Source organism: Piliocolobus tephrosceles, chromosome X (assembly GCF_002776525.5).
Source record: "Piliocolobus tephrosceles isolate RC106 chromosome X, ASM277652v3, whole genome shotgun sequence".
Lineage (NCBI taxonomy): Eukaryota > Metazoa > Chordata > Mammalia > Primates > Cercopithecidae > Piliocolobus > Piliocolobus tephrosceles.
The window spans coordinates 10,998,980-11,021,959 of NC_045455.1; the positions used below are offsets into that span (position 1 = coordinate 10,998,980).

The 22,980-nt window shown below is 41.8% G+C and overlaps 1 protein-coding gene across 2 annotated transcripts; it reads left to right on the forward strand.

The window, feature by feature from the left end:
- The first annotated feature begins 27 nt into the window (after positions 1–27).
- METTL21C (methyltransferase like 21C) lies at positions 28–21,844 on the forward strand. Of its 2 annotated transcripts, none has more exons than XM_023218091.2 (5): positions 28–157; positions 11,983–12,135; positions 15,576–15,727; positions 20,545–20,662; positions 21,176–21,844. In XM_023218091.2, exons 2-5 carry the CDS (start codon positions 12,009–12,011, stop codon positions 21,568–21,570), a joined length of 792 nt encoding a protein of 263 aa, XP_023073859.1. In that variant the 5' UTR covers positions 28–157; positions 11,983–12,008; the 3' UTR covers positions 21,571–21,844. The 2 variants fall into 2 exon arrangements, with proteins under 2 accessions (XP_023073859.1, XP_026313131.1); XM_026457346.1 differs by lacking the exon at positions 28–157 and adding an exon at positions 11,492–11,579.
- Positions 21,845–22,980: the final 1,136 nt, after the last annotated feature.

Consider the following 22,980-nt stretch of genomic DNA (forward strand, 5'->3'; position numbering starts at 1 on the left):
TATAAGTTCTTACTTGGCACTGCTGTGGTAGAACTTGACCCTGTCAGCTTGAAATAATCAGAAGAATTAGAACCCAGCTTGAAAGCGGTTATTTAGGCTTTGAAAAGCTGAGAAGATAGAATATTCTTCCAGGAAACACAGACTGCAGAGAAATGAAGTGGGTGCTCTGACATTAAAAATTAAGCTTTTGCTTATACAGGCAGAAAACAGAGAAGTTTAGTTCGATTATAACGTTTTCTATACAAGGCTGGTTTATGAGTTACAACAATTTAAATAGTGACAGTTTGTTTTCTGTTTGTTTGCATTTTCTTCCCAATTTAAAACAGTATATTTAATATTGCATCTTTAGACAATATTATGTGGTAGCCATAAAGCCTTTGTGTGAGAAAGGGAGGGAGAAAGGTTATCTACAATGAAGATCCACAGTGAATAGGGAGGAGGTCTTCCTCGGGGCCCTTAAGTCATTTACACTTAATAGAACAAAGTAGGGACAACATAGGGAAGGAAGAAGACTAATCTCTAATCAGAGAAACACAGGTTTCAATTGCCTGGGTTATGTTTGCCTGCTCGCCTGACTCAGGTCCCATAATCACATTCCTTTAAAGGTCAAAATAATTTAAAGTTCCAAACGCTTAGATTTTAAGTTACTGATTTTCACAAGCCCCATTTCCCCCATCACAAAATCTCACTGCCATAGTTCCTCCACCAACCCTGATGCTCCTGAATAACATCTGCTTTACTGTGCTGTAACCAGCATCCCTGAACAATGTTTTCTTTAACAGAAGTGCCAAAAACTATCTTTGTGATTTTGCAAGATTTTCCCAGTTTACATTCATCTCCTGCTTCAGGGTTTTCTTTCCATTTATTTTGACAAAACTAAATGAAACTTGCAGTTAACTTTGAGTAATTAAAGACAACAAAAAGCAAACAGAGCTGGAGACAGAGAGAGAAAAAGAACCCCAGTGAATTAACTGTGGCAGCACCAAGCAATTTGATGTTTTCTGGCCTAAAGCCTGGCTACGGGGCACCTAGAACCCTCAGAGCTAGAAGTTCCAGCTGCTCATTGAGTCAGCTCTAGGAAAGGAGAGGAAGGAGCAGAAGAGGGCGGGGAGGGGAAAGGAGAAGGGTAGCGTGTGAAGCTCTAAAAGCTTCTGATTTATTTTGCTGAAGATCTAGTCATCAGCTATAGAAAGAAAGGTGTCATTTGGTAACTGTCATAACCAGGTAGTTTATGATAGCTCATGTTACCTCTATCCCACTGTAATGAGAGGATTTATTTGAAGCTGTCTCTCCATCAATTACAGGGAAAGATCTTGAGAAAAAAACAATTTCATGTAACATCTTTCAATATATTTTACTCCATGGTACTTTAGAATTTCTGTTATATAGCAAATGGGATATTTAAAAAGATCCCTTTCTAAATTTCCGTTGTTGGTATATAAGAATGCTGTTTTTGGGGTTGGTTACAGTGGCTCATGGCTGTAATCCCAGCACTTTGGGAGGCCGAGGCAGGCAGATCACCTGAGGTCAGGAGTTTGAGACCAGGCTGGCCAACATGGTGAAAACCCCTCTCTACTAAAAATACAGAAATTAACCTTGCATGGTGGCACACGCCTGTAATCCCAGCTACTTGGGAGGCTGAAGCAGGAGAATCACTTGAACCCAGGAAGCAGAGGTTGCTGCAGTGAGCGGAGGTTGCACCATTGCGCTCTAGCCTAGGCAACAGAAGCAAGACCCCATCTCAAAAAAAAAAAGAAAATAAAGAATGCTGTTTTTGTACACGATCTTACACGCAGTTGATAAACTCCTTCATTCCTTCCAAATAGTTTGTCATAGAATTTATTGCATATTCTAGATAGAAAATCATGTCATCTACAAACATGAAACTTTCATTGATTCCTTTCCTATTGTTACAGCTCTTATTTCATTTCCTTGCTTTTATCATACTGTCCAGACTTCTGCACAATGCTAAACAGGAGCAGTGACAGTGGATATCGTTGTCTTTTTCCTGTCTTTGTCTTTGTAATTTTCCTCCATTATTTATTATCATAAATAATAATGAATAATATAATATAATATATAATATATATAATATAATATATAATATAATATAATTCCTTCATTCATAAATAATGAATATATTTAATGTTGGCTTTCAGTGGACAAGTACTGTCATGTTTATGAAGTCTACACATATATATACACACACACACACATATATATACACATTTTTTTTTGAGACAGAGTCTTGGTCTGTCACCTAGACTGGAGTGCAAGGGCACGATCTCAGCTCACTACAACCTCCGCCTCCCAGGTTCAAGCAATTCTCCGGTCTCAGCCTCCAGAGGAGCTGGTAGCCGCCACCACACCAGACTAATTTTTGTATTGTTAGTAGAGATGAGGTTTCACCATGTTGTTTAGGCTGGTCTCAAACTCCTGACCTCAAGTGATCTGCCCGCCTCAGACTCCCAAAGTGTTGGGATTATAGGCATGAGCCACTGGGCCCTGCCAAAGTCCCCTAATATTTACATTGGTTTTAAAAGACCATGAATGATGTTGACTTGTACCAAACCTTGTTTATATATCTTTCAAGATGATCATACAGTTTTTCTTCTTTAGTCTGTTAAAGGGAGAAATTACACACAAATTCCCTCTTTCTCACCTCCCACTAATATCACAGGATGTGGCCTGTACTTTTCTTCATGCTTATAGAATAATCATTTGACAAGAGTATGCACACAGCCACACACACACACACACACACACACACACACATCCACACTATCAGGCTAGATTAGAAATATGTGTGATAACAAACCCCCAGCATCTCAGTGGTTTGTGCCCTAAATGTTTGTCTTGGTCATATAAGATCTGCACGCAAGGGGCAGTGGTTGTCCATGAGAAGGTGCAGCTATGGAGGCAGCTTCCTTGAATGGCTTCATTATTTCTCCATCCAAAGACTTTGCTTTTTACTAGAGGATGGGGGCGAAGCAGATTGGAGAAGTTCCCAGAGGCTTTTCCTTCCAGAACCTGCTGGAGTTGGTATGAGAAAGGTGCTATGTCTCTCAGAGACGAAGGAAACAGAACCACAGAGCTGAAGAGGCGCATCTAGGCCACTCATTTGGAAAGGGGGAGGGCTCAGCTTCCAAGCAACAGGCTCTCTGTTGCTTCTCACCTGGATAGATATTTAAATAATTCAGCCTATTTCTCCCCAAACTTTGACAGCATGGCCTCATGGGAGAACATGTCTCTCCAACTGAGTCCATTCCTTCCCCTAGAACGGGGGAAGGAATGAAAGGAATTCTGCGTTGTGGCACATCCCAGAATAGTTCCACCAGGTAAACACATTCTTTCCTAATAGAAATCTGTTGGGAAAAAATGATCTTTCTGAACAGTGGTCAACTGCTGTTGCTAAAATCGGAGCATGATTAGTGACAACTAAGTCCCCTCTCAAAAGTGTCATGTCCAAGCAGCAGACGAGACTATGGAAAGAACGGACAGCGTTGGAAGCATCTGCTCCTGGCTGGGAGTCGTAGGGTGTCAGAGTCATGGGGCAGTCAGTCTCTCCCGCTGCTTCCCAGGCCTCACAGTAAAACAGGAACCGAGGCATCCTTGCCCCTCCTCAGCTTCCAAGCTGAATCACTGTGAAGAGATGGTGTTTCCACACTGATACATTTATTTCAGTTCATTTATCTGAGGATGAAAGTCAGCTGCCGAAAGGTATCATTTATTAAAGTGGAAAATAGAATCAATGTCATTACCAGAGTATCCCTTATTTCAAGCACATTTTCAGTGTCAGACTTTCTCATCCAAACTTGTTTCCCAAGCACGGCGTTCCTCCATGTAATTGATATCACATGCTTATAGCTCAGCTGCAAAGCATTCTTGGCTATTTTGATAACATGAAACCTGGCAGTTACCAGTTGTGATTTACACGTGGTTTCAGTTGGAGATTTTTCTAAAATTACAATAAAATTTCTTTGAGGGGAAATCTGTTTTAAGGACTGGATTGGGGAAAGAAAGTAAAAAATAGAAGTGAACAACTCAGTGTGTCTAATTCTCCAAAGTGCATATAAGTTTATCAAGGCAACACAGATCAGAGTGGCCTTCTGATCAGAGCCACTTTACAAGGCAGGTGATTTATGGACAGCCAGGCCGTCCCCTGCAGTGAAACGTGGGGCTTGAATGCTTAGGGACAGTCATGTGCTATTTTTAAAATGAAAAGACTATAACTTCACTGCGGTTTCCAAACCTATTGAATTATTTCACTTCTATGCTTTATTCCCTTCTTCACTGGTAATGTTGGTCATCTAAGACGAAACAGAAGTAAAATTTTCCATGTTCATAAGTCTGACAAATTTTAGTTTACAAAATTCCTTTCTCTGCAGGTGGAGATTTGACACTGTACCTGAGTGGATACAGGATTTAATTGTTACCAGAGCCAAATCCAAGGCAGGAAGAATCCCATCTGAAGATCCCAAGGCACAGGTGTTCTAAGTGGCCTCAATCGTTGCATCCCATATAGAAGCAGCTGCCAGTCTCAGCGGCTGCTTTCAGGGCACTCCCCCAGAAGTCTAGCCAATGCAGGGCTGGGTCAGGGGGCATTGCAGCAGCCCTGGACCGTTCGACAGATAGGGTTCTGAGTTTTGGCTCACTGTGTTATCAGCTAATTGAGGGACCGGAAGTTATGAAATTGCCTGATTTCACTATGACCTTTTCTCCTTTACACACTGAAAATCACACACATCAAATGTCAGTGGTTCCCAGGGTTCTTGAAGAACGTCTGTGTCTACAATTAAACCCTCACTTCTCTGGGAGGGAATTCCCATTGAGTCTTCCTTATAAGTAGGCATGGTGAATACGTCTTACATTTGTCTGATCAGTATCTCTTGCTTTGTGGACCTTTTAGGAAAGATCAGTGTGGAAATCAATGGGCCTCCTATTGATATTCTGGGATGGGAACAAGAATAGCAGCCCATGGCAAGCTGTGGTGAAACAGCCAATCACGTTATTGTCAGTGGGTCCCCTGGGATCACGTGCCTGTTATGGAGGAAACAATGGAGCCAGGGGAGAAATGGACATCATCTAGAGGTTTGGACTTGGGGAAGTGCAACTCCATTGCTTTTAGTTGCAATAGCTGGAGGAGACTTCAGGTTATTTTCCACTGTTGAAAGGGTGGGTCTCCATTGTGAGGTTTTATTTATGGAAATAAGGAAGTATGTATGCACTGGGTGAGAAGAAGGGTAGGAGGGCTATTATAACCCTTGCCTGTTATGAGTTATGACCTTGCATCCCTTTTTTGAGTTGCCAGCCTGCTCTTTGTGATTTGTTGCAAGGCTTCCCACACAACCCAGGGCTGACTATAGGGGTGAACTTAGGACTAAGTTAGAGCACTTAGAATCTTTTTCCCTAGACATTGAATCTTGACCATAGATACACAGTGATGGATGGTGACTGCAGTTGTGGCCTTCAATGGCAATGTTTAAAGAGAAGGTCCGTGAACTCCTGCTGCTGAGATCTCTGGAACCAGAGCAGCCCTGTACCCTTTATATCTCAAGGCCTGATGTGTTATGGGACCAACAGGTTCATATGCCACTGTGTAGTAACAGGCCAATGCACTGAGACAGCCAGGAGGCAGCAGAGAAAGAGTGTAATGATTGCAGGGCTCCTAGCAAGGAGATGGGAGGAGACCCTCAAATCCATCTCCCCGAGAGTTCTGAGTTGGGGTTTTAAAGGGGATCTTGGAGGGTGAGGGGCTGGAAAATTGGGGTCATTGATTGGTCAGGGCGAGGAGGATGAAATCATCAGGATGTGGAGCCTGTGTGCTTTGGTGAGTCAGTTTCTTGTGGGGTCCTTCAGACCTGCTGATGCTGGTGGTTTTAGTGGCATGCAGAATGTGAAAGAATATCTCAAAGGAAAACAACATTTCATAAGGTTCCAGTTGTTATCTCAAGAGCAGATAAGGGGATCTATAATGTTGTAACAGGTCTATGTGATTCTAGGACAAGAGACAAACAACAACAAGGAAGTGCATCAGAGAACAGGCTGCCCTTACGATCAGTGCTGGGTGTGCTGCAAGCTTATTTCAGTCTCATGTCTCTCCCTCCCTTCTTCCCTGATTACTTTAATGAAGTTTTTTGGGACGATTTCAGATGCTCAACTTTCCATATGATTAGGTGAGTGACCCAGAACCCTTCCAAAGAACCCTGTGGATTCAACCCTCTGCTTGAACAACATACAAGATAATATGAAACATTTATTTATTGAGGACCTTCTAAGCACCTGGCACTGTGCCAGATTCTTTCAGATGTATAAAATTTCACTTTCTCCTGATGATTCTGGAAAGGAATCACGGCATCTTATGAAGCTGTAGCAGATGCTGTCCTGGCCTCGCTCACGTCTCTCAGACGTGTTGGAGTGCCCCGGCTGCTGCTCTGCACGTGCAGCTGAGGTCCTGGTGGAAAAATACTACCAGAGTTCTCTGAAGCTGGAGTGGAATAATTCTGAAGTGTGTGTTTTGCCTCCTTTCCCAGTGTCTCCCCATGGGGCTAAACTCTGGTCACCTGCTCCTGTTGCTGGTCTTGTGGCACACGTGTGGCAGGATGTCACCCTTTCCCTGGGTTGTGTCCACTTTCCTTGTTGTGTTATTCATACTTTCCAAATAAAATGCTTTCACTCAAATCCCTGCCTTTGTGTCTCCTTCTTTGAGAAACCAAACTAAGTAAGATGGGGGCTTCTGGGATGCTTGGAAGATGCAGCTCAGGGTTGGTCCTGTGTTAATCCCTCTATCAATGCAAATCCACCTCCACCATATGGTTGAGAACACTGAGACACAGGAGAGGTGAGAACAACTCACCTGACATCACTCAGTCAGTAGACATCTAGGATGGCAACTGGGGTTTACCCTTCATGGCAATGCTGATCCTTTTCCTGGCCCAGGGTGGCTTGACCTTTGCAGTGTAGACATTCTGAGCTGGGTAGTTCTTTGCTGTGCAGTGCTGCCCTGTGCATTGTAGGAGGTTTTGCAGCATCCACTATGCACTAGATGCTGGCAGCATCCCACCCCTTATTGTGATAACTAAAAATGTCTCCCCAAAATTGCTGAATGTCCCCTTGGCAGGAGGGGAGGATTCCCCCTTGAGAACCACAGCCCAAGAGAACCAGATTCCGTAGGAAAAAGGGCAGGGCCCATCCTGACGGAGAGAGGCGAGTGACAGCACATGGACAGCCTCCTTATGGAGACTTTGATCCAATCTTGTATCTTCTGACTCCAACTCTGGCCCACTTTCCATTATGTAGGCTTCTTGGGATCAATTGTTCCATTGCTATGCTTGTTAGAAAGTTCTTTCCTGTTGAGCCCAAATCTGCTTCCCGGTAACTGACTTCATCAGCGTGCCCTCTGAAGCCATGCAGGAGTTCTAATCCTTTTCATGGGCTGCACTTCAAGTATTTGAAAACAACTTGTATGTCCCTGCCCTGTCCCCTCCCTGCCCTGCCTCCCGCCAATCGCTCCCTGAACCTTTGGAGCATCCCCTTGGCTGCTTGGGCACTCAGAGGTTCACTCAATAACAAATTCAGCAACCACAACACCTACTACGTGCCAGGTGCTACCATATGTCAGGAACAATTCTCAGACAGGGAATTCAAACGTCTTGGTTCCTTCTCAAACCTGCAAACAAGAATTGCCAGAGCCTAGAGTTCATGCACGTTAAAGCTTCCGAGAGATTTGGGCATAGTCTGCCTACAGTTAAGTCCAGCATTTAAGAGCCTTTGATCTACCGTGGTCTAGCTCCAGGCAATAGAGCTCTGATGTGTATCTTAAAGCAGCTATCTAAAAGATGGCTTTGAAGAAAGTATTAAAAAGGAACTCTTTTTAAAAATTATTTAGTTATTTGTTTTTATTATACTTTAAGTTCTGGGGTACACATGCAGAATGTGCAGGTTTGTTACATGGGTATACACGTGCCATGGTGATTTGCTGCACCCGTCAACCCATCATCTACATTAGGTATTTCTCCTAATGCTATCCCTCCTCTAGTCCCCCACCCCCCAACAGACCCCGGTGTGTAATGCTTCCCTCCCTGTGTCCTTATGTTCTTATTGTTCAACTCCCACTTATGAGTGAGAACATGCAGTGTTTGGTTTTCTGTTAGTCTGCTGGTTAGTCTGCTGAGAATGATGGTTTCCAGCTTCATCCATGTCCCTGTAAAGGACATGAACTCATCCTAAAAATAGGATGCTAGGTTACAAAGGTACATGTTTCTATCAAGTCACACTTTCAGTAAAATAGCTTTTAAAAAGTTTATGCCAAAAAAAAAAAAAAAGCCTAGAGGTTGATGCAAAAACAATGTTCGTGAGGTTTCCTTCTCTAGATAGTAGAATCAAAGGAGATCAACATTTTTTCCTTTGTCCTTTGCTTCATTTTAAAGCTTGTAGAATGAATGCGTATGTGTGTCTATGCGTGTGTATATACGTATATAAATATACACACACATATTCATGTACATTCTTTTTTTAAAAGATTTTTGTAAAATTGTACTGATGGCCATCTTTTTGCTATTTCTCATAGGGACTGATGACACCTGGAAGAAATAAGTTACAGAGATGCAGAATGTGATCACAGACTAGAAGCATTTGGGGAATAAGAAAGCATTAGAACGATAGAGCTAGAACAAATGCCAGGTCATCACCCATCATTTAGGAAAGTGGGAAATGTGATTTATATGGGACCACAGCACATCTACATGAACATCCTGAGTGAAAAGAAACTGACATAAAGAACACAAAATAGTGACACCAGAGAAACGAGTGCCAAGGGTGGGTACACAAACAAAAAAGGGCTTTTATATCTACTCAAGTTAAAACACCATTCATCCAACTCCCTGGTTGAATGTAGCCTATCACAAATGATTCTTTAATTCCCATTTGTCTGAGGCTTTACTTTACATGACCTATATTCTATTTTAAGGGTTTCTGAGCTTCACAAATGAGCACATGATTTTCCTCCTTCCCTTTCGACTGTCCCTTATTTCAATTACATAAATCACAATGGCTTACTTTTTCTTGGAAGAGGTTTTCTGATTTCCTCTTCCCTCTGCTCCTTCTAAATCCCCTGGATTCAGCGTTAAGCCTTTGACTCCTGTCCCTTCTCATGGATAGATGTTCTCCTTTCTTCCTCCCAAAAGCATTCCCTTCCTCTTGGTAGATCCGTGAGTTCTTTCTGGCTGCCAGGATATGGGTCCTAGGCAGAGCCTGGGTGGGCATGTCCTCCCTGTGGCTACTGGAGTTTGGCAAATGAGCACAAAATTCACAGGTCTGTGCAACTCTCCAACACCCACTTCTTTGAAAAGTGAACTGGAAGTCTAACGTTTCCAACCACATCGCAGCAACTGGATGCCACGAGGGTAGCCTCTGTTATGTTACAGTGATATTCCTGAAACTTTTGAAGGGAATTCCATTTAATGTTGCTAGGACTGTGTGTGTGTGTGTGTGTGTGTGTGTGTCTGTGTGTGTGGGTGTGACAGAGAGAGAGACAGAGAGAGAAAGAGAGAAAGAGAATTCTAGCAAAGTAATGTGTCTATGAGGACTGGTAGATAATGCTACCCTAAATAACTTGGGCTTCCACTGGCTGGCTTTTGTTCATAAAATGCTAATCCTTTCAGGTGTAGACCTATATAAAACATTGGGGATTAAAGGTGCACAGAAGCCTCCAATCTCTTCTGCTGCATAAGGTAAAGATATGTTTAACAATTCAAAATTATTTTGGGCTTACTAACAAAGAGTCATTTCCAATTCTTTATTAACTATGAACACGTGATGTAGATCATAGACGTGCTGAACTAATAACAGTCAGTTAGTAGACTATAGCAGTTCTTTTGCAGACGGCTTTTCAATGCACAGCTGTCTTTGGGAATAGTTAATTTATCACATTTACAGTGATGGAGAGGTTACCATTTCATTGCACAAGGACAACTGTCCCTGGTATTTGACTGAAAATAGTTCTTTCCTTGCATGGAAAATGAAGATGCCTTAGATTTAATGTGCACGTTCCTATGGTGACAGGCTGAAATTCCGTATACAGCGTCACACTGTGTATTTCCTCCGTAACTTTGAAGACAATAACAACAGTTGATATTGTATGAGCAGGAGGCTTTGCATGGGCGACCCCTCTTAATTCCCATAACCATAGTATGAAGCAGGTGTCACCGTCATCTACATGATTTACTTGGATTGTACATGGCACAGGCAAGAGTCAAAGGCGGGCAGGTTTCTCACCACGGTGCTGAGACGTCTACACTGCGGGCCCTCCAGATACTTTCTAACAACCAGTCTGCTATTTTCTAGGGGGAACAATCCACTTCCTGCAGCTGTGAGAATGTTGGAAAGAAGGAGCAAGTGAATGCCTGCAACAGAAACAAATCCTCCTGTGAAGCAGAGCCTGGTAGAGCATTCTTGGCTGACTTGGTGAGCTGGAAAATTGGGGCAAGTAGTTGATTACTTGATTCTAGAGTCAATGAAAATGCCACGTTACTTCCACCACAATCTCATTGCTTTGAAATCTGTTGTGCGGGCATGTGTGGGGCACACAGCCTCCCCCAGGTGTAGACAGAATTATTCACATGGTGGGGGCCTGGCACTCTTTCTCATGCTTTGTTCCCTGAGGGCAATCTCGTGCCTGCACGGCTGGATTTAGTGCTGGTCTTAGGTGAGCTAGTCAGTCGTGGCATGGCTGGCGTGTCCAGTTTCCACCCTCAGTTGGATGGAACCTCAATGTGATGGGCAACTTCTGTGTGTGAGGAATAAACCCAGGACAGTCAACACAGATGAGAACCATTTACATTTTGTAAAAGGGACCAGAAAATGTCACTGTGACGGTGTAGACTTCAGATACACAAAACATGATGAGAAATTTCAGGACAAAGCAGGCATGGAAAAACAAGTTCGAACCAAGGCAACTTGGGCTGCGTCCTGCCTGCTGAGTAAGAACGGAGACTTGGGCTGGATGGCCCATCCTGGCTCTGACTCCTGGCGTCATCCCTGGCCAGCTGCGCTTGGTCTTGTGCTGGTTTTCAATCTCTCTGAGCCTGAATTTCTCTCATCTGAGGCAAGGCATCATGCCAGTGTCTACCTTATAGGGTTTTTGTGAGGATTCAACGAATACACATCGAGCCCTTCAAGAACTATGTGCAGCAACAATGTGAAAATTCCTCCAGCAATGTCAGGCATCGTTATTTTAGGACCAATCAATGATCCCAATAGCTAGGTCTCTTGTTCTGGACCAGGTACCATTTCCTGCGCTTTAATAGTCACGTTCACTCTTCTGTTTCTCACGGCAGCCTTAGGAGGTAGGCAGATATTATGATCGCCTTTTCGCTGATGAGGAAATGGGCCCTGAGGGACTGAGTGAGTTGCCCAGTGTTAGAGAGGGAGCCAAGTCGAGCTCCTGGCCCTGGTCCCAGTGCTGTCTACTGTCTTGCAATAGAGCCTCGGAGGAAAGCAGAGCAGCCTTGTGTTGGCTCCAAATCCCAGCTTCTAATCCATGATGTCATTAACCCCAGAATCCACACGCATCCCCAGTGGTATGCAAGTCTGGACAGATTTTACAATTCAATTCCAAAAGTTATTAGAGATACAGTATGGAGTTCCAGAACTTAGTGATGGGCTACAATATTTGGAGTGGGGAGGAGGATGGCAAAGAATAACTTTTCAAAAGAAAAAAGAACTTGCTGTAGGCCCCTGAGCAACATAAAACTGGTTTTCAGGGCAAAGCTGCTGTTTTGGCATTTCTTCAGCACATAGGTTCGTGAAGAATGGTTTCTCTGCATCTTGCTCTGCAAAGCCAGGATAACAGCTCCTTGGGTGGCTGCTTTGCTCACTCAGGGAACTAAGCTGAAAAGCAGGCGTTCTTTTCAGCTCAGATAAGCTACACCTTTCGGAGCCCTTCGGGAATGTCTTGGGCTGAGCGACTCGGGCCTTGTCCAGCATTTTCTTCTCAGCAGGCTCCGGCTATGGACGTGTGTCTGAGCTCCGCGCAGCAGCCTGGGCGCCGGGGGGAAGGACTGAGCTCCCCGGGTGGCTGGTTAGAGGCTGAGAAGGGGGCTTCGCAGAAAGACAGCACCGGGGGAGCCCTAGAAGGTAACCTCCTTCTTCACCACTTCAACAGTTCTCCTCAGTTGCTTTCCTGACGATGACATGTTCAAGTAAATTTCAGTGACAAGAATTTCCATTTCCTTTTAACACTAGATTTTTTACTATAATGAAGCTTAGCAGAAATATGCTGTTTTGCAAGCATAAACATAATTCCTGTTTTTTCATTATTTCCTTATTAAAAGTAATTCCTGTTTTTTCATTATTTACTTACCAGAGTTCACACATTTGTTTTTATTGCATGTATAGATCTAAGTTTGCTATATTTTTGTAACAAGAACTTAAAAGAAGAAAAAAAAAATCTAGGTTTGTTTCTGCTTTTCCCCAAAATACATTCTTGGCAGCTTTGTCATATAGCGAATCTTTAGAAATCAAACTGTATTTTCCCATTAGGACAATGTAAGAGTTTAGGGTTACATATCTGGGCATGAATTCAGTTGTAAATAAATAATAGACATAACAAATAACATAATAAAAGCCAAGATGCAGCATTTACAGTGTTTATAATTAAAGGTGGTAAAAAATACATCCCAATACTAATGAATGAGAATGTTGTCTATTTTTACTGAATTGTTTACATAAAAATGCAACTCTAACTTACCTGAAAATCTGATCTCTCTAAAACTATCAGAATAGCACAGATATAATAAATGAAAATATCTCAGGTGTAATAAGCATACATTTCTTTATCGTTGTAGAACCTCACAGGGTCTTATGAGAGAATACGTGTATGTCTATGTTTCCTTGCAATGTTGATTGGAAAAGTGTAGCTGTCAAGCTTAATATTTGTCAGTTTATTTACCTGTGAAATGATGAGCCATTCAAAATCAGCCTACTTACTCTTCCTAGTCTCTAGAGAAAAATAAGTCCCCAGATGGTGACATATGGGAGGAAGGACAGGCATGGCCTGGATGAGAGTGGGGCAGGGCAGGGAAGCGGCAGGGGCTGGTATAGGTCCCTGATACTCTGAGCCACCACCCATCAGTGTGCTGGTGATGGCTTGTACTGGCACCTGAATTTCAGCAATTTTTGTAGCTGGTTGTTATATATAACCATCATTCAAATTAAAGTTAGAATCTTATTATTAAACAGATTATATTAAAGACAAAGGATATTAAAGACAAAGGTATATTAAAACCGAAGTTGATAAATACTCAAAAGTCATCATCAATTATTCTATTACCTCTTCCTAATATCTATGCTCTCGAGGTTAATCGTGCCTGTGGTGTCTGTACGGTAGGAACACTACACAGTGGCGAGGCGCTGCACGTCTTTCCCCAGCAACATCATGCTGCTTCTCCGAAATCGGCACGGTGGGAGTATTCACTCCGGAGCAATAGTCAAAACCTGTCAATCAGCACTTCTTCCCCTCTTGCCGAAGTGATTATTAAACATTAATCACCCTATTTTTCGGCCTTCTTCCTGCCTCTGAACCAGAATCCAGAGTCAGTCCCTCAGTTCTGTGTGGTAGGAGCTGGGATTCTGTTAGATGTCAGTGGCTTCCCAAAAGAGGTGGGGAGAGCTACAGGGTTCCCTCCTTTTCCTACAACCTCCCTGCAGCCTCCTACCAGGACAGGTGACAGCAGAGGACAGGTCTCAGGACTGAATTGGCTACCTTTATTAGAGGGGTCTTGCAAGTTCACTGAGGTCCCAGGGTTCTGGAAGCTCACCGTTTTTGTCAGGGCAGAGAATTCTCCTTCAAAGTGGTAGAACATACTAAATCAAAGTCCCAGGCGAAAACACTCTGAAGAACTGAAGGCACCCGTGATGCTAATTTACAAATGAGTCACTTCATTCCCATTTTTTTCAGTGTGCTGCACACTGATACTTTTGTACTATACAACAAAAAACGAATTTCTAGATAAATTAAATGAAAATATATACAGACATAGAAAATACAAGCTCTGCGTTTTGTTCGTAGATTCAACAGACATTGTCAAATTGTTGTGACTGTTTCTAAAGGCTCACTCCAAATCCCTCTACTTACTGCGGAGCTGTCACTAGCATTGGCAGAGCAGTGCCATGGAACTGTTCCAGTGTGTATGGAATGAGTGAGACCTGAAACACCCAGAGGCCATGCCCCTGACCTGAGGGATGCTCTGCTAACCAGGTTTCTCCCAAGACCCACTTCCCTTTGCCTCGTATTCACCTCCTCCTGCCGTCCACCTTGAGTGCCTAGTTCAGATTAAAACACTTCCGGTGTTCACCGTCTGCCTCCTCTACCTTTGTCCAAAGCCCATGTTTTACCTCCTGTTAAACGTTTTACAGTCATATCCCAGGCCACAAAGGCAGGTTTCATGCAAACAAAACTGACCTTCCTCCCCGCTAGTCTCCGCACTGTTAATTCTCTCCCATATCTGGGACCAACACCTTTTCCTCTGCTCCTGGTCCTTCTTCTGCACACTTTGACTCGCTGCTCTTTTTATTCCTAAACACTCTGGAAAACCTGCAAACACTTGTGATCCCTTGATGTCGGCCCGATCAGGTGCTCTTTTCCTCTCATTTTATGTCATCTGAGAGCTGCTAGCGTGGGTCATGGGTTTAAAGGAGTATTTAAAGCAATAGTAACTTAATAGCCAGAGCTCAGCTGACATCCTCCCCCAGGGATGTGGGGCTGGCTGGGCTTGGGTGGCCTCTACCTTTTGAGCAGCGATTGTAGGAAAGATTGAAGGAACACGCTCCAGCCAACATGTGGGAATGTTACTTCACTTCAAGACCTAAAAATAGGCAGGTCTGGCTGGGCGCGGTGACTCACGCCTGTAATCCCAGCACTTTGGGAGGCCAGGGCATGTGGATCATGAGGTCAAGAGTTTAAGACTAGGCTGACCAACATGGTGACACCCTGTCTCTACTAAAAATGCAAAGATTAGCTGGGCGTGGTGGCACACGCCTGTAATCCCAGTTACTCAGGAGGCTGAGGCAGGTGAATCGCTTGAACCTGAGAGGTAGAGGTTGTGGTGAGCTGAGATTGTGCCACTGCACTCCAGCCTGGGCAACAGGGTGAGACTCTGTCTCAAAAAGGGGGGGGGGGGGGAAGGCAGGTTTGTGTTTACCTAGTTTCTCTGTATCCAGACAGCTCATTTGTGCAGTTTTGCTGGTAAGTTCGCCATTTTTCCATCAGCAAAACATACGGTGGGGACGGATCCACACCTCTTCTGTCCTCCCCTAAATAAAGAAAGGGCCCAGAGCATTCTTTGGTATTTTGTCATGTGATAAAAATGTCACATCCAAATTTCATCCAAATGTCCCCGTCATCCCATATAATTCAATTTTGTGCCAATTTGCAGGCGCGTTCTCTTTGATAGCATCATCCCCTGTGTTTATGGAAAGGTCGCTCAATCTAATGACGTCTTAGCAGTTGTACCAAGTGTGTCTTTGCACTGGATTTTAACAAATCATGAACTCCAGTTTATTTTTCTACTTCACAGAACCCAACAGGATAGAAGCATCTCTTCACAGCCTCCAGACGTTTGTTCCTACAGATTACGCCAGCTACACTCAGGAGCATTATCGGTTTGCAGGAAAGGAGATCGTCATCCAGGAATCCATAGAGAGTTACGGAGCGGTGGTGTGGCCAGGGGTGAGAGAAGTGTCACGTTTGTGATGTCAGGATTTCTGGAGATAACAATTCCGTACTTCTGAGTTGCCTTGGGCAATTTGTCAAGTTCCTTCATATCCTGTGCTTCTCAATTTGAGGTTCAATTTCTCGCCCCCTGGGGGGTGTTGGTGGTGTGCTTGGGATCAGCAAAAACAGTATTTCTTTCAGAAACACTGGTTTTACTTTAAGCTCTGTTTCTTGAAACATTATTTTTATATTAAATAAACTCAGCTACATGAGGAAGGGAATGCAAAACTTATATAAATTGTTAAGAAAAAACCCCGGGATTTAGAGTTTAGATATTGCAGTGGGCATCTCCGAGACATGCCCATCGACCCTCAGACATTCATCTCTCTCTGTCTCTCTCTCTCTCTTTTTTTAAAGTTTGAGACGGAGTCTCGCTCTGTCGCCCAGGCTGGAGTGCAGTGGCACGATCTCGGCTCACTGCAACCTCCACCTCCTGGGTTCACGCAATTCTCTTGCCTCAGCCTCCCGAATAGCTGGGACTACAGGTGTGTGCCACCACGACCGGCTAATTTTTGTATTTTTAGTAGAGATAGAGTTTCACCATATTGGCCAAGCTGGTCTCCAACTCCTGACCTCAAGTGATCCGCCCGCCCCGGCCTCCCAAAGTGCTGGGATTACAAGTGTGAGCCACTGCGCCCGGTCACCAGCCATTCATTTCTTTTCCATGGGGGCTGTGCCGGTAGGGACATTTGGAAGCATGACTTTGTGGCATGTGTACCCCTGTCACAGCCCTGAGAGGATGGCGCTGAAATGAGGGCAGTCCTCTGGATTTTGAGTCAGAAAAGCTGCCATTTCCGGGCTGGGTGGTCACAAATGTTCACTTCACCTCCATTTGCCTTCATTTCCATGTTTAAAATGGTGGTGGTAATGTCTACAGCACTCCTGACACGGTTGTCAAAATTGTGAGAATTAAATTTCAGGTTGTGAGATTAAATGAAGTCGTAGTGTAAGCTCAAATGAGCTGTCCTCATTAAAGTAATATTCTTGCCATCTTCAGCTGAGGAAATGGGGATGCAGGCCCGTCTGCTGGCGTGGTAAAGCTCTCGACTGGGGTGCAGGGCAGAGCCAAGTTGGGCAGTGGCCCTCGGAGCCAGCGCTGTTGCTTTTCCCACTGCAAACGTTGTCAGTGCTTAGAAAGGCTCCAGATCAGAATTTCTCAATCTGCAGTCTTGTTAAAATGCAGATTCTGATTTAGGAGTTCTGGGGTGGGGCGCATTTCTTACACGTTGCCGGGGGATGCTATCTGCTGGGCCAGGGCCGCCACACTGAGTAGCCCTGGTCAGTGGTTCCACAGGGCTCCCTCAGGTCATCTGGTGATGACATAGGATGGGGAGAAGGGTAGCCAAAGGGCTCCAGGTTCTTAGGGTGTCGACCTCCACTCACTCCCAAACAGGGAGCTCTATTTTTACACCTTATGCATATGATTTCCTTCAACCAAAGGCTTTTCTTTGCCTTAAAAACAAGTTTGAAAATCATCAAACTACTCACAGCTTCCTGTTGTAACACATTTGGCAAATAGACGACAGCAGTGGTGTAGCGATAAAGTGGTGTAGTAAGAGATCAGAGGCCGGGCATGTGGTTTACGCCATAATCCCAGCACCTGGGGAAGCCGAGGCAAGAGGATTGCTTGAGCTCAGGAGTTTGAGCCCAGCCTGGGCAACATAGTGAGACCCCATCTCTCTTTTTAAAAAATAATAAAAACGAAGAGATCAGAAATTGAAAAAAGAATATTTGTCCACCTGACTGTTTTATTCTGAACAAGGTATCATTCATGCACCAAACACTAGCCTCTCACGAAACCTGTTTCCTGAAAGCTGCCTAAGAAGGGTATCTAGAGTGGGATGGTACCCTTTTCCTGTGCGACTTCAGGTGCAACTCTGTGAAAAGATCCCTTTGGAGTTTGCTAACAGGACTAGGGGCTGGGGGGATTGTTTACAATGTCAAAAGACATAGCTGTTCCCGAGAAAAGCTTGGTCTCCAGATGACACCCTGGGGTCAGCCCCTCACAGGGCAGGGCACCAGGAAGGACGCCTGCAGCCATCTCCAGGAAGTTTCTCAGAGCTGCCCTCTGAATGGCTCTAGGTGACACTCTCTTCCTGATATTGACCTCCTCCCCCCAGCCCCCACTGCAAATACTACTCTTCTTTCCTTAAGGACCAAAGAACTCCTTTCTTTAAAACTTCCCTTCTAGACTCTGGAGCTCCTTGCAGTGTGCTGCGGTTGGTGCTGTTTATGTCACACCCATGTTGCTATTTCACCCACCACCCTGGCCTTCCACACCAGCTGGCTTCTCCCCGGCCCCATGAAGTCGGCCCTGACTCCTCGGCGGCTCTGTGGTGATCCCTCTCCCCTCAACCTGCTGTACGCTTCCTCTACAGCACTTACCTCCCCAGAATGCAGTTTGTAATTGGCTGACATGGCCCCCAAGCCCCACTACTGAGTTCCCAGACAGTAGAGATGACTGCGTCATATTCATCTTTGCTTGTGGCAGTTCAATATGAACAGATGAAGATGAAATGGAGTGACATACAGGATCAGGTTGGCTACTAAACCTACCACTGGTAATCCTAAGAGTGACACGTCTCAAATCATCCTGGTTGCCCCCACTCCAAACTGGGCCCCAAATAGAAAGTAGAGTCCAGAGGAAGATGGGGGCATATCGTTAGCTAGGGCCTAAATGTGTAAGTAAATCATAGAGTTCATTGTTTTTTAAAATCTCAGTGTTCACATTCCTTACTCGAGGCTATTTATACTCAAATTTAAGTAACGTTGCCATTTCTTCTCACAGCTCTTCCTAATCTCTCCAATCCAGGGCACTGCTAGTTGATTCCTCATGGCCATAAATGTAAACACCTCAGCAATCAATGCAAATCAAATACCCTTTACTCTTTGTGGAAAGGTTAGAGGAAGGCGGAGGCAGAAGAGAATGAATAAAGAAGAAAGGGATGTTTGATTTCCTGTATAAAAAACTAACAATATTTAGTTATATATTGTTATATATATAACTAAATGTTGATATATAAAACATTTTATATGTATTATATATAAAATTTAATTATATATTGTTATATATATAAATGTTGATATATAAAACATTTTATATGCATTATATATAAAATTTAGTTCTATATTGATATATAACTAAATGTTGATATATAAAACATTTTATATATAATATATAAAATTTAGTTATATATTGTTATATATAGCTAAATGTTGATATCTAAAACATTTTATACATATTATATATAAAATTTAGTTACATATTGTTATATATAACTAAACATTGATATATAAAATTTTATATATTATATATAAAATTGTTATATATTGTTATATATACAACTAAATGTTGATATTTATATATTATATATAAAATTTATTTACATATTGATATATATAACTAAATGTTGATATATAACATTTTATATATATTACGATTGTTATATATTTTTATATATATAACTAAATGTTGATATATAAAACATTTTATATATAATATATAAAATTTAGTTATATATATGGTTATATATAACTAAATGTTGATATATAAAACATTTTATATATATTACGTATAAAATTTAGTTATATATAGTTATATATATAACTAAATGTTGATATATAAAACATTTTACACATATTATATAAAATTTAGTTACATATTGTTATATATAACTAAACATTGATATATAAAACATTTTATATATTATATATAAAATTTAGTTATATATTGATATATATAACTAAATGTTGATATATAACATTTTATATATATTACGATTGTTATATATTTTTATATATATAACTAAATGTTGATATATAAAACATTTTATACATATTATATAAAATTTAGTTACATATTGTTATAACTAAACATTGATATATAAAACATTTTATGTATTATATATACAATTTAGTTATATATTGTTTATATATAACTGTTGATATATAAAACATTTTATACTATATATAAAACTTAGTTATAATTGTTATATATATAACCAAATGTTGATACCTAAAACATTTTAAAAAATCTCCTTGCTACTACTCAAAGTGGGTCCACGGGCCAGCAGATGAGCATCATGTCAGGGCTTGTTTAGATGTGCAGGATCTTGAGTCCCACTCTCGACCTACTGAATGAGGACGTGCATCTTTAACAAGCTATCCAGGGGATTTTTTTGCACACTGAAGTCTGAGAAGCAATTTCTGAACAGTCTGTTTCTTAGAAGAACCACTTTTTAAAAAGTCACTAACCCGTTGTTCAATACGGCAAAGCGCTAGCCAACCTGAATTTTGGTAAAGGAGTCAGGAAAGAGGTGTTCAAGTTTATAAAATGACATTTAAAAAAATTATTTCTATAATTTAAAAAACTGACTTACAAGAAAGAATTCTAACATAAAACAACATTCTTAAAGCAGCTGGAGACCCATGATTAAACCAGTGGAAGAAGGTGCTGTTTTTTCAGCCCAACATTGCCCTGATTTGAAAGAGCTAAGCTGATCTACCATTCTTCCTATGCTTTGGAGATTGAGCAAATCTGATGGAGGCAATTTTAACAAATCTGTTTCCCCAGTTCCTTAGATGCAATTTATTATAACTTCTTTACTTCAGAGGTCTATATATGGCATTGAGTGTACATTTGGGTTCTTATGAATATAAACTGAACATATGTAATAACATGTCTTTTAGTATTTAAATTTGGGTGCCAGAAAGGGTTGCTACTGACTTCCAACGTTCCAATGCCCACATGAAAAGTTATAATTATTTTTCAGGCTACGGCTTTGTGTCAGTATTTGGAGGAACATGCCGAGGAACTGAATTTCCAAGATGCAAAAATACTTGAAATTGGTGCTGGACCAGGCCTTGTTTCCATTGTGGCCAGTATTTTAGGTTTGTTTATTCCTGACCTACTATCCAGACCTTTACTGTAACAATAGCAAGTGCTTACTCTATGACAGGCTGTGGTTTAGGTGCCTGGCCCTGACTTCACTCAGTGACTCTCCCAAAAATGTCACGCAGCAGGAATTACTGCTGTTATCCAAAGATAACTGAGTCTCAGAGAGGTTAATAAACTCCAATCAACCAGTTTCCATGGGACGAAGTTGAGTCCAGAAGCATGACTGTCTCTGTTGTCAATCTCGGGGGTGGGGTGAGGTGGGGGAGCTACTGACATCCGGTGGTTGGAGGCCAGGGAGGCTGCTCACCATCTTACAGTGCACAGGACAGGACCACCCACAGGGAGGAATGAGCCAGCCCACATTAGGTCAAACCTGTCCAGCCCACCCACCAACAGAGCCAAGGCTAAGGAATCCCGTTGTTTCTTGTGTTTCTCCCTGTGTCTATGTACACTGTGGTTGCCCAGATGTTTCCAGGTCACTGTTGCAATTTTTCTTTCTCTCTTAGGAGCTCAAGTCACAGCAACAGATTTGCCTGATGTCCTGGGAAACCTTCAATACAATCTTTTAAAAAACACACTACGATGTACAGCACATCTGCCTGAAGTGAAAGAACTGGTATGGGGTGAAGACCTGGACAAAAACTTTCCCAAGTCAGCTTTTTACTATGATTATGTCCTAGCCTCAGACGTGGTCTACCATCACTACTTCCTGGACAAGCTGCTCACCACCATGGTGTACCTTTCCCAGCCAGGGACGGTGCTGCTTTGGGCAAACAAGTTCAGATTCAGCACTGACTATGAATTTTTAGATAAATTCAAGCAAGTTTTTGAGACAACACTGTTGGCTGAATATCCAGAGTCATCAGTCAAACTTTTTAAGGGGATACTAAAATGGGACTAAATCCAACAAAATGCCTTTCACAACGTTAGTGTGTCTTTTGAGCAATGTGTTAGAAATTGCTTTGTTAATAAAGACTTCTTTTATAGGATTGAGAAGGTAGTGCATAGAAACAACTTGTATACTTGGAACTAATGTAACAGTACTGCAGAAACTTTCTAAGATAAGATTATCTGGTTAATCTAAATATCTAAAAAGAATAACTTTATAAAAACATGAAAAGTAGCTTTGTTGGTTCCAACGAAGTTACATGTTTAATAAATCTTACATGGATAAATTAATACGTGAATTTCTTCCCTATTTCTGCTATAGAGCATATGTTTAAACTTGTCAATATACTGTTGTCACATGGTTTTTGAAACTGGGCTTGACAGAGTCATTATATCTTAGTTTGAAGACTCTACTTTTGCAGATTTTTAACTGCAGCAAAAAGAGGATATTGAATGACAGAAAACAGTTAATAGGCTTAAAGTTGATTAAAAGTGAAAAATAAAACTGCTGGAATAAGAACAATGTTGTCTTAAGAACTTCTTAATTTACAAAGACTCTCCCTCCGTGTCCATTATCTTAATAATATCTAGTTAATTTCTATATTGTCTGCTTTTTTCACAGTAAGTATTTTAGGCTCTCCGGTCACATACTGTTCTACATCATATATATATATATATATATGTAGAAAATAATATAATATATATTATATATATTTGCTTTTACAACCATTTATGAAAAGGTAAGAACCTTCTTAGCCTGCACAAACAGGCGAGTTAGATTTGGTTCACAGTTCATAGTTTACCAACCCCTGGAACTGCAGGCAATCCACAGTGAAATTATTGGAATTTGTAAGAGTTTAGGCAAGGTTGCCAAATGTCAATAGTGAAAGCTCAACCTTATTTGTAAATTCTAACTACAGATAGATAGAAAATGAAATTTAAATAAAGATATCACTTACAATTGCAATATTGAAGACTGAGGAATCAATCTAACAAAAGATGGGCAAGAAGTTGATGCAAATGTATCTAGCATTATCGAGACAAATTAAGACTAACATAGGTAAGTGGGGAGACATCAAGTTTATGCATTGGAAGACACTGTAAATATGTCAGTTTTCTCCAAATTGATCAACAGCTTATGTGAAACCATTGTAAAAATCCCAATATACTTTCCTGTGGAATTTGTCAAGCTAAGTCTAAAATCATGTGAAGATAAAAAGGCCAGAAGAATCAAGGCGCTCCTGAAGAACCTGGTGGGAAGATCTGCTTCAAAAGTAGTAGTAAAGAGGCAATAATTGAGACAGCAATTAGTATGATTTGCTAATATTAATACATATAGGTATTTCTTAAAGTGATCTTTAAATCTGCCTGTAAAACAGGAATTATCTGTAAGTTTAAGGAACAAATGGGCGTTCTAGCCATA

Bases quoted from the DNA above. Each gene is read 5' to 3' on its own strand.
- METTL21C (XM_026457346.1), top strand. From the start codon at position 11,540: ATGATGTCATTAACCCCAGAATCCACACGCATCCCCAGTG. The intron at 12,136-15,575 runs GTAACCTCCTTC...TCTACTTCACAG, and splicing joins CACCGGGGGAGCCCTAGAAG to AACCCAACAGGATAGAAGCA. The intron at 20,663-21,175 runs GTTTGTTTATTC...TTTCTCTCTTAG, and splicing joins CATTGTGGCCAGTATTTTAG to GAGCTCAAGTCACAGCAACA.